This window comes from Wyeomyia smithii, chromosome 3 (assembly GCF_029784165.1).
Source record: "Wyeomyia smithii strain HCP4-BCI-WySm-NY-G18 chromosome 3, ASM2978416v1, whole genome shotgun sequence".
In the NCBI taxonomy this organism is placed as follows: Eukaryota; Metazoa; Arthropoda; class Insecta; order Diptera; family Culicidae; genus Wyeomyia; species Wyeomyia smithii.
This window is the reverse complement of record NC_073696.1, coordinates 22811264-22823434: the sequence shown is the minus strand read 5'-3', so window position 1 is coordinate 22823434 and position 12171 is coordinate 22811264. Positions and strand designations below refer to the sequence as shown.

Below are 12171 nucleotides of genomic sequence, written 5' to 3'. Positions count from 1 at the left end.
ATGCTGTCGACGAGGATGCCCGAGCAGCGGTTTTAAGGGGCGAATGGAGACGAGCAGCACAAGACCGAGTTTCATGGAGGCATAATCTGGATTAGGCATAGGATCTTCACGATCTGTCACCAATAAAAGTAAGGTAAGTAAGATCGATGATGATCCGTTTACCAATCTAAATGATCCAGCAAATTTAATACATTAGCCCTTAATACAAGGAGCGCAAGAAGCATAAAAACGCAAGAATAGGTCTTATTGAATCACTGCTCTCATCTTCAGGTCAAACCCAGGAGTGCAACCCAGAAGAACGAAGAAATCATTTTTCTTCCATTCGGAAAATCATCTAACGCCACGTAGACCATCATTCTGCTCGTCTTCACATTTGTATTGCTATTTTGAAGGTCAAAGAAAAAAAAAAACAGTGGAATATGGAAACAATGGGTGGTGAGTACCTACATGAATATCTTATTTTTAACAACGTTAATGTATGCAATGCAGGGTATGGCCTCATTAGAGTCGTTATAGCAATGTCTGCTAAATTTAGAGTTTTCAACTAAAGTAATAAAACTATGAATGTTGGCCAAACACTTACTAGTACAGGCTGATGAGTTGCCTGCGTCTCTGCAAATGGTACAGTATGGCAAGAAATTAAAGGGTGTTACTGTCAAGAATTGGTTAACATTAATTTGTGGGTATAATATCCTGCCTTATGTTGAATTTCGATATTTGCGCTTCAGTTGTGAAAATGGCATCGAAGCAAGAGAAGTAATGCATCAAAATTTTGCTCGTGCATCGTGAAAATTGGAACTACTCGCAGGCCAAGTTAACATAATAGTTGAATGTGGCAAAATCAACCGTCACCAACGTAATAAAAAATTTTCGAGGACGTTTATCGACCAGGAATAAAGAATCGGGGGGAAATCGAACGACGAAAATAATGGCCATCAGTTTTATTCGGAATCCCAAACTTTTCGTCTGAGATGTCGCAAGTGAGCTGGGAGCTTCGTCTACAACTGTTAGTTAAAAAACGAGCCGGACTTCATTCAACTTACAAACAGGTGAGGACTCCAAATCGTGACGATAAGCAAATTGGCCAACTTAACTTAACGATCGCGTAAGCAGTAAGTGAAGATGCTGACGAAGTTTGATTGTGTGGTACCGGAAGATGAAACTTACGTCAAGGCAGACTTTAAACAGCTTCTTGCTATTAAGTTGGTTCCGGCCAGACTTCGGAAAAAGACTGTGCTACGACACTTTACTGACGACACTTTTCTCTTTTTACCCTAACAGCCTAAAACCCTATTCATGGGGAATGAGCTATTCACGAGGGCTCACATACAGTGCTGCACACGACAGCTCATTCTTGCGTATTTTGTTTGTTCGGACATGACAGACTAGTTTATTCATTTTGAGGATGTCCTTTTGAGGCTTGACTTGCGTTGTTGATCTGCAGTGGCTGTCATCGACTCACACTCCTTATTTTCTCCTTTTTTTTAGGCTGGTGCCATAGTGAATATGAAGCAAACCGTTTCATATGTGTTTCCATTGTTGATGTTATTCCCCACGTAAAAAAAAACGTGTTTCGCACCATTTCGCTTTCATTCTAGCATCAGCCTTACTTTCGAGAATCATAATCACCTGACATCCCGCTTGGATTCGTGCCGAAGGAGGTCGGGAATTAAAGGCTGTCATAAGCGACAGTTTGGAAGAACCAACAGACATAAGATGAAATAATAGCCCGTATGGCATTGCATGTGTGTGCTGTCGTCAGTAGCTATCGGGTTATGTACTGAGCGTCCGGGAGTAGGGATAGCTGTGCAATACATTGAGAGCAGAATGTTTTTAAAATTTGCTTTCACTGCCTTACAGTCATTTTCAGAAGCCAAAAATACAATAAAATTCTTTGCTGGGTAGGTCATCGGGATCTGAGGTTGATTTCCAGTCTCTGGATATCTTCACAGTTCAGTGAATACCCATATTGGATAGTAGTTGGCCCCTTTGGATTTTTCCAAGAACCAGAAATTGCCAGCGTGATTTTCAAAATTTCGTTTGGGGTTAATTTTTGGTCTGTGAGCATTATCCTGCTCAGCTGGTCTCGAGGTACGATGCTGGCCTAACAAGCTAGGATCGTAGTAGGATCGAAACGAATGACACCAGAAGTTTGATGTTATTTTCAACTATGCAGAAGTATTGTTGCAATTGAGAGATTTTATTACAACAATGGATTTTGGGGTTGAGTTAACAATGAGAAAGTTATAAATTTCAACTATAAAAATGTTTGTTTCAATCACTATCTTTTTCTATCCGTGTAGCCCCGAAATTGTCCTGTACACTTAACGGTTGGCTGCGAAGTCTGTGTATAGTAAACAGAAGGTCAAGTTCCGAATCGGAATGTAGCACCAAGGCTTTGCTTTGCTTTGCTTTGAGCATTATCCTGCTTACGGAAATATTAATATTGATTGTTTTCCAGAAACCGGGAGTCATCTTGCATTTGCGAATATCGTTTTGTGCATATTTACAGTCCTAAGGTGAAACTGGACGGTGGCTTTTTTCCATACATTTTTATGGTTAGGTTTCTCTCCACTTACAGGGTTGTTACAGAAACCTTAATTTTGAATCCGCAAAATCCGCGCCACGGGTTTTTGGATCCGCGCCGTGAAAACTAAATCCGCGCCGAAAAAAAAACTAATAAAAACTTATGATTCAACATGGTAAAATTAATACCATCTTTAAAATGTCACGCTGATATGTATAACTTGTTTGTATTTAGCTTCAAACGCAGGACAGTTGACTTACTGCGGCCATGTTTAGAAATGATGCTGACCAAAAATGTCGTTTGGAAATTCGTATATACAAAAGTAAAATGCCCGTAGCACTGATTTTTTCTCGCGATTTTCTCTCGTTGAAAAGAGTATGATTATGACGAGTGAAATTCCTGTGAGACATAAGTTAGACATAAAAAGTGAGAATTGAATGACGAAATTTAGAAAGTGATGGATACCATTTAAACCCGTATATTGTCGGAACATTCAACAAGTAATTAATAATCTTCGTGAGCTGCAAACGATAGCAAGTTTTACTAAAATTTGCAAAAAATCTTGTCGAAAATAATTCAAAAGGACGAGATAGGTTTCAGCTAGAAAAAAGGTTATTAATACATCGATCGTTTAAATTATAGCTTAGAAGTTTTGTCTTCTCATGCAAAATTTGTTCTCAAGCGAACATCGATCGGGAAGAAAAGCGTCAAAGTGACCAATGAAAAAATTCACATGGAACTGTTGAAATTATTTTTATGGTAAATGTGTTGGAAATTCATAAAACGTTGAGATCTGTCATCTCGAAACATTTTTTTTAAAGTTTCGATCTTCGGACCAATTAAATGTTTGAGAAATTCTCTAAAATCCGTAAAATAAATTCAACCGACACTCTGAATAAGCAATTTGAAAAGAATATTATTTGAAACAATCGGTGTAAAACGCGACTTTTCCTGGAAATCCGCATTATAAACCACGGAAATTCCGAAATTCGCATTAAAAAAAACGTGAAGAACCAAACCAAAAACTGTGTAAAAAGTAATTTTTTACATTTCTAAACGAAAGCTTGACAGTTTTTCAGGAATTCGAAAAATTTAAGCTCCTTTTTTAAAACAGTATATAACACATCCTAACGAAATCGTCTTAAAAATTCTAAGATATATCAAAAAATTGTATTGCCAAAATAGTTTTTCAATGACATTGAATTTAGATCGTTATAATTTGGAAAAAAAAGAATGATAATTAAAAAATAAATCATTTTCTTTTTTAATCCAATGTACCTATATGTTTTCCAGATCTAGGAGTTAGTTTGCTACAACTCGTTCATTGGCAACATTAGTAGAAGACATGCAGGAGGGTCATTTTCCTGATGTGAAGCCTAATTTCCCGCTTTTCCCGTCTTTTTCCGGTGATTTGAAATTCCCGTCTTTTTCCCGGTAGAGTGGCCACCCTGATTATTAATGTGCGTAAACATTTTTGTCGTATGAAGTCTGTGTATAATAAACAGAAGGTCAAGTTCCGAATCGGATTGTAGCACCAAGGCTTTGCTTTGCTTTGCGTTGGTAGCTTTGTTTACTTTTGTACCTAAACAGTTTGAAATTAAGAAAAAATAAAACATCAACAATATTGGATATTTGCATTTTGAACAAATTTGAGATTTTCAAATGGAGAAGTTTTTGTTAGAAAAACTTTTTTTTTCTTAAGAGTGACCATTAGGGGGGACAAAAAAAAATGTTAGCTCTCATGCACTTTTCGTGTTCTTTATGGGTCCCATAACAGCTGTGTAACTTTTCAGATCGATCGGCCCGATTTGCGCCCGATTTTTAAAGTTTCCATACGATTTTATATGGGAAAATCCACTTTTTCAATACTTATTCTCTCGAGATGTCAAGTTGGCTCTTAGAAAAATATCAATACATGATATTAGTAGGAAATTTTTCTGGGAAAAACTCTTCTGAAGACCGTAGGGCGCTACGATGCTTGTAGAAACAGCTATTCACCCCAAACTGATTGAATGTCTGACGGACGGCTCACCATTGAAATTTTCCAGCAACACTGCTACAGCATGCTGCTATTCCAAACTTGCCTAAGTATGAGAAATAATTTCGCGTGGAATTAATTTTTAAAGTGTGATTTTTGCTCATAGTATCTTCGGGGAAGCCTCCAAAATAAATTTAAGCGATATCATTTCTCATCACATGGTTGAATTTGGAACAGCAGCATGCTGCAGCAGTATTGCTAGTAAAATTGAATGGTGAGCCCTTCGTCAGATATTCAATCTGGGGTGAATATCTTTTTTCACAAGCAAGGTAGCGCCTTGCGGTCTTCAGAAGAGTTTTTCCCAGGAAAATTTCCTATTAATGTCATGTATTGATATATTTTTAAAAGCCAACTGGACATCTCTATAGAAAAAGTTTTGAAAAAGTGGTTTTTCCCATATAAAATCGTATGGAAGCTTTAAAAATCGGGCGTTTCACCGATCGATCTGAAAAGTTACACAGTTGTTATAGGACCCATAAGGAACACGAAAAGTGCATGGGAGCGAGAAAAAAACACCATTTCTTTTTTCCCATATAACCGTGTCCCAGTCTAGTGACCATGTTGAAATGTTCAGAAGAGTTACAATGAATAATCAATAAATTTCAGAGGGTTCTCTATACGCCAGCCCTTGACAACTTTTCTCTAATTCTAGTCATTACTGCTGACGATGAGACGCATGTGATTTCAGAACTTGTTAACAAGTAATATATACGGTTATGGGTATTTCCGAAATCAGGATGACCTGAAATCGACCCTAGACGTCGTTTTGAAATCCAAGGTGGCAACTTCCGGTTCATGAAAATCAGCCAAAAATGGCCAAATACCACACAATATGAATATTTTCGGAGCCGGGATGACATTCATAGGCCGCAAATCGACCACAGTTGCCATTTTGAATCTCTTTTTTTTTTTCTATTACTTTATTAGGGTGGCTTTCAGCCACAGGCTGGTTCGCCACCACCAATCTATTCAGAACTACCACATAACATCCAAAGAGTTTTGTTATTAGTGAAGCCCCAGTAAAATCTTTTCGTGAAGGATCATTTTAGGGGCACGTAAGGGTGTTTTATTGTCGAGCACATAACGGTTACGATAAAATTTTGTTATGGTAGTATCTCAGTTATTTATTTTTCTCAATATTTTTAAATGGAAATTCAGACATCGTTCTCAAAGTCATTCTTTGACGACTTTTTTCTCTTGTCATTATTCAGATATATCGATTTACAAAAAAAACTTCAGTCCTCTTTGAATGTAAGTCTAGATAATTTAAAAAAAATAGTATTAAAAAATAGGATGCCAACCAAAATGGTAATTTTAAGAAACCATATACAAAATTTTCATCTGCCCGAAAAAACACCTAGTGAAAAATCGGAACCCAAGAGGGGTTGGCTGCATGAAATTTCGGTTTTCGAAAAATTTTTGGTGTCAGATAGCTTATAAATGCATGAAACGTCGAGATCTGGTATTATCTGAAAATAATCATGTTTTTTATGATTTTTCGGATTTCTCAAGGTCTAACTTCGTTTTGCGCCACCCCATTTTGAATCCAACTGACCTGAAATTTCGCACAGGGTGTTTTTCGGGCAGGTAAACATTTTGTATAGGGTTTTTTGCCTAAATTTTTTGATTTTTTTTTTCTCCTACAAGTGATTGGCACCCTACTACACACCCACCATATTTCATAGAACTTTGAAAGGGTGCTGCCAGCCCATCAGTCGATATCCTGATTTTTAGGTAATTGAAAGCAAGGTTGCAAGGCTTTCCGCAAAATCCGCGCCATGAAGTAGTAAAAACGCGCCAAATCCGCAAATAACGCAAAAAACGCGAAATCCGCGCCGACTGTAACAACCCTGCACTTAACATAAAAATCTAAGCTTCCACCTAATAAACAGCGCTCAAACTGCTACTCAATGCATACGCTAGCGGTGCAAACAATCGATCAATGTTTCACACACGTAATTTAAATGGTTTTCGAAAAAAATATCTCGTAAAATTCAGGCTAACTTCAAGCATGGAGTTTCACCTTAAAGAAATAACTCACAAATCTCACTAAACAAGTAAAGAGTGTTAAAAGGCCAACATGTTAATGTAAAAAATCAATAAAACAACCCGTTTTTTGTATACTTACTGCGACCAGAAACATTGATCTTTATCTATCTTTTGCTTGGATGTCTGCTGTATTCCGCACTTCAATCATTAGCATTACCACTACCACATGATGGATAACAATAACCGATATGTTCTTGGGTAGATAAAATGTTGAACAATCTTGTAATACGCTAGTTATAATTATATTTCCAATGGAAAGCGGTAAAAATCGATAAAAAGTATCAAGTACAAATTTACGCGAACAATAAACCAATCACATGCGAGCATTCCTAGTACAGACGACATGAATAGATATCAACCATTCCCTGTGATATTCTCTGTATCAATATCCAGAAAAAAATTGACAGAGTCTCCCCGTCCCAATAGGTCAATTTAGGTTTGCTTTCATGAACCTAGACTAATTTAATGTCTCGAAGTTGAAGGTTTATCGAAAAGTTTGAAACAACCCCTTTTCTTGGACAATTTCTTAACCTGCTGTTAGAGCGTAATAGAAACTGATGTCTTGAAAAAAAAAACATGCTGGTAAAAGCAACTGTATCTTAGAGTATATGTGTAGCAGAGCGCCGATAGTTTCTCGTCGTCTATCATTGCAGCGGGTACGACTTCTACTCGCGTGCAATCAAAACTGCTGCTACTGATGGTGGTTTATCTGATGAATATGATTACGATAAAACCAAAAATTATTCAACAAAAATTGAACATATTTGTAACGGTAATAAGTTATTTTTATTTATTTTTTATCTTCGATATTCACTAATCGTAACCGACATAATATCAAAAGAGTAAATTCCTAAAAATAATAATTTATAGAAGAGTAAGTGCCGGCGAGTGCTTGTAAATTTTTTGTCAATTTACTAAGATCTATTCAGAATCTTTTTTTACATTTCAACATAGTTCGACATTTTTTATTTTTAACTTTACAAATAAAATATCATGCTTATATAGGCTGTCTTCGTAATACAGTGAATGTAATTGATTGTTGGCAAATGAAACAAACTTTTGAAGCAAAAAACAAAAATGAATGTTTTTAAACTTTAACTACGTTGTAATTGTTAAAAATGGTTTGCACAAAAAAAAAAAACACTGTAGGCACAACATCACCAATTGTAAATGAAGTTCTTTCGAGCGTAAATAAATATATTTCTGAAAAAAGGAATGGGATGCTGAGAATTAAAATACGCAATCACTGAACAAACGAATTTATTGTGTCTGTAATTACAGTGTTTAGTCCCACGTCACCATTCCATTCACCCCTAGGGTTGTATAATTGCAGTATTTTTTTCCTGTGTGGACTCATCACTGCGACCTGAGATTAGATTTATTGTGATATTGCCCAGGTGTTTTCTGTACTCCGCACTTTTTATTATTGGCAGTATCACTATTGCAGTAAGCGATACGCTTATCACTATTCCGTTTCAAAGCTTACTACTCTACTATACCGAGCCTCTGTTCATCCTAAATATATCGCCTAATTACAATTCTCTGGAGAGAACTTTCATACGTAACTCACATCAATTTTATTATAATAGGGACTTATTTTTGTTAGAAGGAGAGTCAACAGAGGTACTGTAGAATTCAAGGGTTGAGGGAAGGGTACGTGGTGGGAAGCTTGAGAATAAACCCATGCTAAAAGTCGTTTGGTCTGATTCTTCTAAGATTCGAACCCACGATTTGTAATTCCCTCGGGAAGTTTTAACTGAACGCAGTTTTATTGTAAGAGCTACTGTTTTTTCAAGAACTAGAGATAGAATTCAGCGTAAAGAAAGGACTAGTGGAAATCCCAAAGATAAAACCATGCTTAAGTACGTTGATATTGAATAGCCTAATTCTGTTAAAATTCGCTCGGTTCAGTAATTTTGCAACTGCGAAGCTCGCACCCAAAAATCAAATCCAGTTTTATTGTATGAATAATAACTTTCAAAAATATTTTTCAAACAAAAAAATTTTAAGTGTAAAAGAAAGTCAATCATCCTGTTGAAAAAAACGAAAAGTCTTGATTTGTTTACGCTTAGCACCTTTTGTTTTTTATCATGTTTAAATAGAAATAGATAACTGTCAAATTCTGCGAGGCGTGGAAAAAGTGAGAGCATCAGTTACAAATGACTTTACTAGGAAGTAATAGTTGAGTTTTATTCAAAGCCTTGAGATAACGTGCATGAAGGACTACGTGCGTGTTAGCATGACTTCCAATCTCAAATTTCGCTAGAGGATCTAAATTGATCTTCAAATTATTGTCAAAATTTATCGAAGTCTATCTTTAACTGACCGAGATTGGAGTTAGGCGACCGTAAGAAAACGCTCAAGTTTTGATAGTAACTGGTAATTTTTATTAGCAACAATCGCGCCTTTTCTATGTATAATATATTTTCGTAATAGGGCCTTAAATTTACAAGTACAGTGACTGCTTTATCTAGTGGTATTTTTTTTCTGTTCCTCCAAGTTTTTTAAAGTTTGATATAGAGTCGGTTCTAAAAATATAATAATAAGACGCTGACGCCGTTTCCATTTTCCAGTTCGTTCCGGAAAAATCAACAGGGAAAACGTAATCAAGTCTAAGCAAAAAGGCAAAGTATTGCAATCTGTCTCCGCTGAGACAGAGAATGGGTGAGTGAAAACAGAATGCTTCAACTAAACGTAACGAAGAGGTAAAAGCTTTGACTGGTTGATTCAAATTGTATTCTGTATCGCGAAAAAATTGAGTCTTAGACGAACTGACCCAGCGTGTGAATATCCAGGCCCATGTTCTTCGTCACGTTGACCTGAGCAATAGCGGCATCCTTCAGCGAGTACAGATGAACGAGCTCCATCTCAGTTTTGGCTAGATTGATCGCACACTCGAAAAGCCGGATCGCTTCCGTTAGATGTCCCCGTTGAACCTGGATTGTACCCAGCGTTTCATAGGCGAATTCACATTTATCGTCGATTTTAATTGCCTCCTCGATCAACTTGACAGCCGCCGTAAGATCCGCCTTCCACTGAAGCTGTAATAGAGCTTTATGAACCAGGATCTGTGCATTTTCTGGTTCGATTTTGGTAGCCTTTTCGAAAAAGTTATCCGCTTCCTGGAACTCTTGCTGATCGCAGAGTACCTGTGCCATCAAGCTGTAACACTCCACGCAATCGGGAAAACGATCGATTGCATCGCGGAAGCCTTCCATCACCTTACGCAGCGCATATTCATCCTTGTTGATCATTGCTTGCCGGTAGTTGGCGTAACATTTGTGAATTGCGATCATTCCCGAGTTCGGACAAAGGGAGCAGGCTTTCTCAAAGTCACTGATTGCCTCGGACAGTCGCTCGATCAGGATGTACACCTGGCCACGGTGATGATAGATGTCACTGTTGGATGGATCAAGTTCTTCGGCTTTACTGAAATATTTGAAACATTCCTCCGGTAGGTTGGGTTGTGTTTGCATGGCAAGCGAGGCGCGTTTGATTAGGGCATTAGCGCGTAGTTTTTTATCGGCCAGTTCTGTGCCGATAACAGTGTCCAAATCGACAGTTGCTTCGGCATAACGTGCCGTCAGCAAATAGAATGTGGCTCTCAACAGAATAGCTTCTACTTTGTGCTCCGATTCCGCTTCACTGGATTCGATTTCTTCCGTACAGGCTGCCACAATTCCTTCGTACTCTCCTTGATCTAGCAGTTGCTTGGCTTTGACGAATCCTTTCGGTTCACTGCTAACGATGACCATTTTTCTGACCGGATCATCCGCGAAAGAGGCGAAATAATTTTTTACGAAGAATTTGGATGGTTGAACATCGTGTTTATCTTTCAGAGCTTCCTTGGCATGCTGTTGGCCTAGTTCCTTCAGCACACGATCTGCCAATACGAGTGTATGTTTGTTCTGGAAACCTTCCAGAATACATGCTGCCGTAATGTCCTCCAGGGATTTTGCCAGCTCTTTCAGCTGTTCGTAGGCCTTCGCTCTTCGCTTCAACGCTTTCAGGTACTTGGGATTACACTCGAGCGCTTTAATGCAATCGTCTATTACAGAGTTCCACTTCTGTAGGTGTTCATAGGCCGCGGCTCTGTTCTGGTAGAACGTTGAAAGGTCGTTTATTTCTGACGCCGGACATTTCTCGATAGCTAAGTCATACTCTTTTATAGCTTGATCGTATTTTGCCTCCCTGAAAGATATGATTTGCTTATTCTATGAAACCTAAAAGATAAGTAAATGTAGGTACCTGAAATGCACATTTCCTTCGTTTTTATGTTTTTGTGCTTCTTCCAGTGGGGTCAATGTCTTCCGCTTTGCCACAGTATCATGCGAGCTTTCCCCATCTAGGGAAATAGTTTTCTCCTTAATCTCGCCCAGCTTCTTCTTCGTCAGCTTATCGTCCGGTTCTTCTGCTTCCGTGGACTTTTTCCAGTACAGATAGCCAATACCGAGGGCAACCGGAGCGCCGATCAGTATCGCCAATTGCCACTTGGGAAAGGTAGATCCAGTGCTTCCTGTAGTCATCCTTGCTATTATCTAAAAGCTGCTACTTGCAGCCTTTACTTTATTATCTACAAAGTGACGAAAGCGGAAGATTAGCATAGAGCGAAAATGTCACGTTAGTGATAAAAAAAATCAGATTACGAAACACCGGCGGCGGTCATGTTTGCTTAGATCAAATTACATACGGAAATGTTCTTCCGCTGCTTTTCTACATTTCCACTGTTTTGTATGAACACTGTCAACACAATCAACACCAAAAACAAACACGAAACTAAACGTGGCCAGCTTACCAGAGATAGTAGAACAGAACAGAAATCTGAACAAATTAATTAACTCAAAAAAATCTCGTCTCCACGGCACAACATAAGCACACACAAGCGCACAGAATTATATAATCCGGTGGTCCAACTATAATCAGTTTCGGCAACCTTCCCCCTGTGGATTCTCCAATCGACCCCGGCACTATTCACCTCGTCTCCGTCGTGGTACTGGCCGATTCTTGCCAAACTCGCAATCAATGCGAGAGAGACGATGACAGATCAATGGGTTTTTGCTTTTTCTGCCTGTACCTCCTGTCCGGTTCTGATAGGAAAACGTGCGTGTGGTTCGAAACTGTACCTACTGGCGTGAACCATCGAGAGGGTAAACAATGCATTCCTGAAGGGGTCTCGCGGTGCTTGATCGAGAGTTGAGTTTGAGCTTGGGCACGCATAAATTAAGGATTTTTTGAGTTTCTGTAGCATTAGACACTAGATCTTTATAAATATGAACATTCAGAGATAATCATATTGAAAATCGGTGACAATTATCACATTTCGTATACAATAAGTTATATCCTATTTGTAAAGAACTCGCCATGAAGATCATCAGCGACAAAAAAAATGCTACCCTTTCGAACGACATCAATGTGAGTATTTCTGGTATTTCTCGCTATTTCAAATAGATTGTTTTTTGTACCTAAAATATTGCTTGCAACTGACAAAAATTGGCTTCCGCAAGTTATCTAAATCAAGTTGAATTAGGTAATCTTTTTGCTACCTTCCATAAAAAAT

At 38.1% G+C, this 12171-nt stretch overlaps 1 protein-coding gene across 3 annotated transcripts; it reads right to left on the bottom strand.

The window, feature by feature from the left end:
- Positions 1 to 8978: 8978 nt before the first annotated feature.
- LOC129726449 (mitochondrial import receptor subunit TOM70) lies at positions 8979 to 11722 on the bottom strand. Of its 3 annotated transcripts, none has more exons than XM_055683153.1 (3): positions 11305 to 11722; positions 10863 to 11187; positions 8979 to 10805 (listed from the first exon to the last, which is right to left on the bottom strand). In XM_055683153.1, the coding sequence occupies exons 2-3, from the start codon at positions 11138 to 11140 to the stop codon at positions 9377 to 9379; spliced, it is 1707 nt and encodes a 568-aa protein (XP_055539128.1). In that variant the 5' UTR covers positions 11141 to 11187; positions 11305 to 11722; the 3' UTR covers positions 8979 to 9376. The 3 variants fall into 3 exon arrangements, with proteins under 3 accessions (XP_055539128.1, XP_055539127.1, XP_055539129.1); XM_055683152.1 differs by having other exon boundaries at positions 11410 to 11722; XM_055683154.1 differs by having other exon boundaries at positions 11590 to 11719.
- Positions 11723 to 12171: the final 449 nt, after the last annotated feature.

What these genes read in the sequence shown, in the direction of transcription:
- LOC129726449 (XM_055683153.1), bottom strand. Translation starts at nt 11,140, where the DNA reads ATGACTACAGGAAGCACTGGATCTACCTTTCCCAAGTGGCAATTGGCG. An exon ending in GAAGGAAATGTGCATTTCAG is followed by an intron (nt 10,806 to 10,862) that starts GTACCTACATTT and finishes CATATCTTTCAG; the next exon opens with GGAGGCAAAATACGATCAAG.